Source organism: Triticum dicoccoides, chromosome 3A (genome assembly GCF_002162155.2).
Source record: "Triticum dicoccoides isolate Atlit2015 ecotype Zavitan chromosome 3A, WEW_v2.0, whole genome shotgun sequence".
In the NCBI taxonomy this organism is placed as follows: Eukaryota; Viridiplantae; Streptophyta; class Magnoliopsida; order Poales; family Poaceae; genus Triticum; species Triticum dicoccoides.
In genome coordinates this window covers 376,426,401-376,429,091 of record NC_041384.1, presented here as the reverse complement: position 1 = coordinate 376,429,091, position 2,691 = coordinate 376,426,401, and the positions used below count along the sequence as shown (strand labels likewise).

The window sequence follows — 2,691 nt, the reverse complement described above, 5'->3', positions numbered from 1 at the left end:
ATCCATGGAACCGTCACCGGAGGCGAAGCGGTAACGGGATCTGTTCCCGGTCTGGGATGGGCAGAAACGACCGAAACTTAAGGCGTAATCTGTTTACCCCGTATTCGTTTATGGGCCGGCCCAACCAAACGTGATTAATGGTATCAGCATGCGGTGTAATCAGATAACGATACAAATTGGTCGAACCAAACGTCTCCCAAGTGCTTTGGTGATTGATAATTGTTCTTAACCTTATTAATCCTACTGACTACTGATTTAACTCAGTATTTCTGATTTTCCACTGATGCTTCCTGACTTCTATTTGTTGCTCACAATAGCTTACCTATTTTGTAACGCGACAGCTCTTCTAATTTAAAGTTAGTATTGCTGGTTATAATATACTTCAGTGTTATATCCTTTGTAGCCAGGTAGGGCAAGCATACACACAGTTAACTAAAGTGTACCCTAACCTTAAATCATGTGTTTGCATTTTAACACCGTCGCATAGCTAGCTTGGTCATATCCTTAACAAACTATAAATTTGATGCTTGTTTGGCAGATTATGCAGTTTATAGAGACTCAGGGATTCTTGGATTATCTGGAAAGATGCAACAACGCAGAAGAATTCACCAATAACCTTCTTGATAAGCTGCAGGATGCAACTGGGAGAGGACAAAGCCCTCTGGCCATCTTTCCTTCTCATGTTGCTGATCCTGAGATCATAACAATAGCTGATTCTGAGATCGAAGGTTCAGGTACTCATCTACATTTTATTTTTTGCCTAACACTTGTTCTCTCCATCTTATTGTCACACTTAATCACTGTTTCTAACAGTTCAAACCCTATGTATGTTAGCATCAGATGACCTCAGGAACACAATTATTTAGGATTGTGTAGATGACCGTGCATTTTTTATTGGGTCTAATACACTACGGTGTAGGAATTGATTGTAAACAACTTGAGCTCTTTACCAAAACTGTTCAAACACTTTAACTGAAGGAACCATGTAACTGTTGTATTTTCTCCATGTCGAGGTTCATTTTGACTTGTAATGCCTGGGTTGTGGGGTATCTGTTTAGTGCTGCACTTCCATTATATTTGGAAAGGTAATTAGCCATAAACGCATCTGCAGAACCAGGCAATAGGCACTGTTATAAAAGCTTTCCAGCAAATGCAAGAACAGAAGAACAAGAAGAAAAGCGTAAATCAATTCTAGCATTAGTTGGTGGGGCTAGTAAGCAAGTACCAAGGTATGATGACAGGCCTGCAAGTTTTTTCACCGTTAACCTTTTCCAGTAACTATAAGTCTATAACTGCAATATCAACTGACATCTGTTTTCAGTTCTCCTGCTGTCCGAATCAGTGGGGGTCCAAAGGCAGAAAGTCTGAGTCCCAGAGAGAGGGCGGTAAGTCATGCATACTGCTATGTAAATAATCCCTACCATTGTTTCTGTACATGCATGCCACAGTAGCTTTTCTTTTCTTAAAATAATAACGATCTTCGTTTTGGTCTATACAGGCTGAGAGAGAAAGGATGGTTCTGGATATAAAAGTAAAGCTCCAGGTAATTATCTGATCATTCTCACTGCTCTCATTTATATTTTACCATGTTCTAAATTGTGATTATCATGGTTTTGTGGTATTGGAAGGGGAGCCTTGGCGCAGTGGTAAAGCTGCTGCCTTGTGACCATGAGGTCATGGGTTCAAGTCCTGGAAACAGCCTCTTACAGAAATGTAGGGAAAGGCTGCGTACTATAGACCCAAAGTGGTCGGACCCTTCCCTGGACCCTGCGCAAGCGGGAGCTACATGCACCAGGTTGCCCTTTTTTTTTTATGGTTTTGTGGTATTGCTCATAAAGAATGGTACTGAGGATGATCTAAAGTATGGTGGAAGTTATTGGATGCCATGTTTTTAAACCAGTTATATACGATCCCTAAATATTGATTGCAGTGGGATCTGCCTGATCAACCTTTTGATACTAACATATATCTGCGAAAGTATATGACTGGCTATTTGAAAATAATCTGTTGGATTTATCTTGCACAATCATTTGCTGGTATATTTTATTGAAAACATAGTCAATAGCATGCATTGTAGTTTGTAAAAATCTATAACAACTTAGATTTCTGTAGAGTACTACTACTTATTACCATGTACGTATTGCTAGTTGCGATAAACTAAACTTTTCATGGTGCTGGGTGTCTCTGTGCAAAATATGTCATTTCAGGGAATCAAAAGTGTAGCAACTGTAATTTTTCACTCTATGACTCGGAAGAAGTTAAGAGGTTCTAGCATGTCATTTTATAGGGGTATGCATGGGTATTTATCATTCTTAGATTCAGTGTCTTGTTCTGTGCGCTTGGTGGGCTGTGGACAAATAGCGAAATGGAAGGAGTACCAGTCTTCAACTAAATTACTGTGAAAATTACAAGAAACAGTAAAATAAAGAGGATTGTATCCAAGTTGGAATTGCAACTTAGAACTCTTACTCGGAAGTGCGAAGTAATAATCCTGAATAGCGGTAGGGAAATTATTCAGCTGAATTTTTTTAGACCCTTAGGTTGTGAGTTGATTGTTTTGATCATCATTTTTTTGTCCTCAAATGCGCAGGAGAGGTGCGCATCATTATATTAAGAAAGAAAGGAGTCTAGTAAGACTCATACAAGCCCAATAGGAAGAGTTTAAATACAAAGGATCACTGAGAAAGAAAG

At 39.2% G+C, this 2,691-nt stretch overlaps 1 protein-coding gene across 1 annotated transcript in view; it reads left to right on the top strand.

The window, feature by feature from the left end:
• LOC119268244 (DENN domain and WD repeat-containing protein SCD1-like) overlaps nt 1–2,691 on the top strand; it is a 29,540-nt gene that overhangs the window by 12,962 nt on the left and 13,887 nt on the right. The window contains exons 11-14 of the mRNA XM_037549831.1: nt 539–734; nt 1,112–1,229; nt 1,322–1,385; nt 1,499–1,543. Of these exons, the coding sequence (XP_037405728.1) occupies nt 539–734; nt 1,112–1,229; nt 1,322–1,385; nt 1,499–1,543 (423 nt within the window). The remainder of the gene's footprint in view (nt 1–538; nt 735–1,111; nt 1,230–1,321; nt 1,386–1,498; nt 1,544–2,691) is intronic.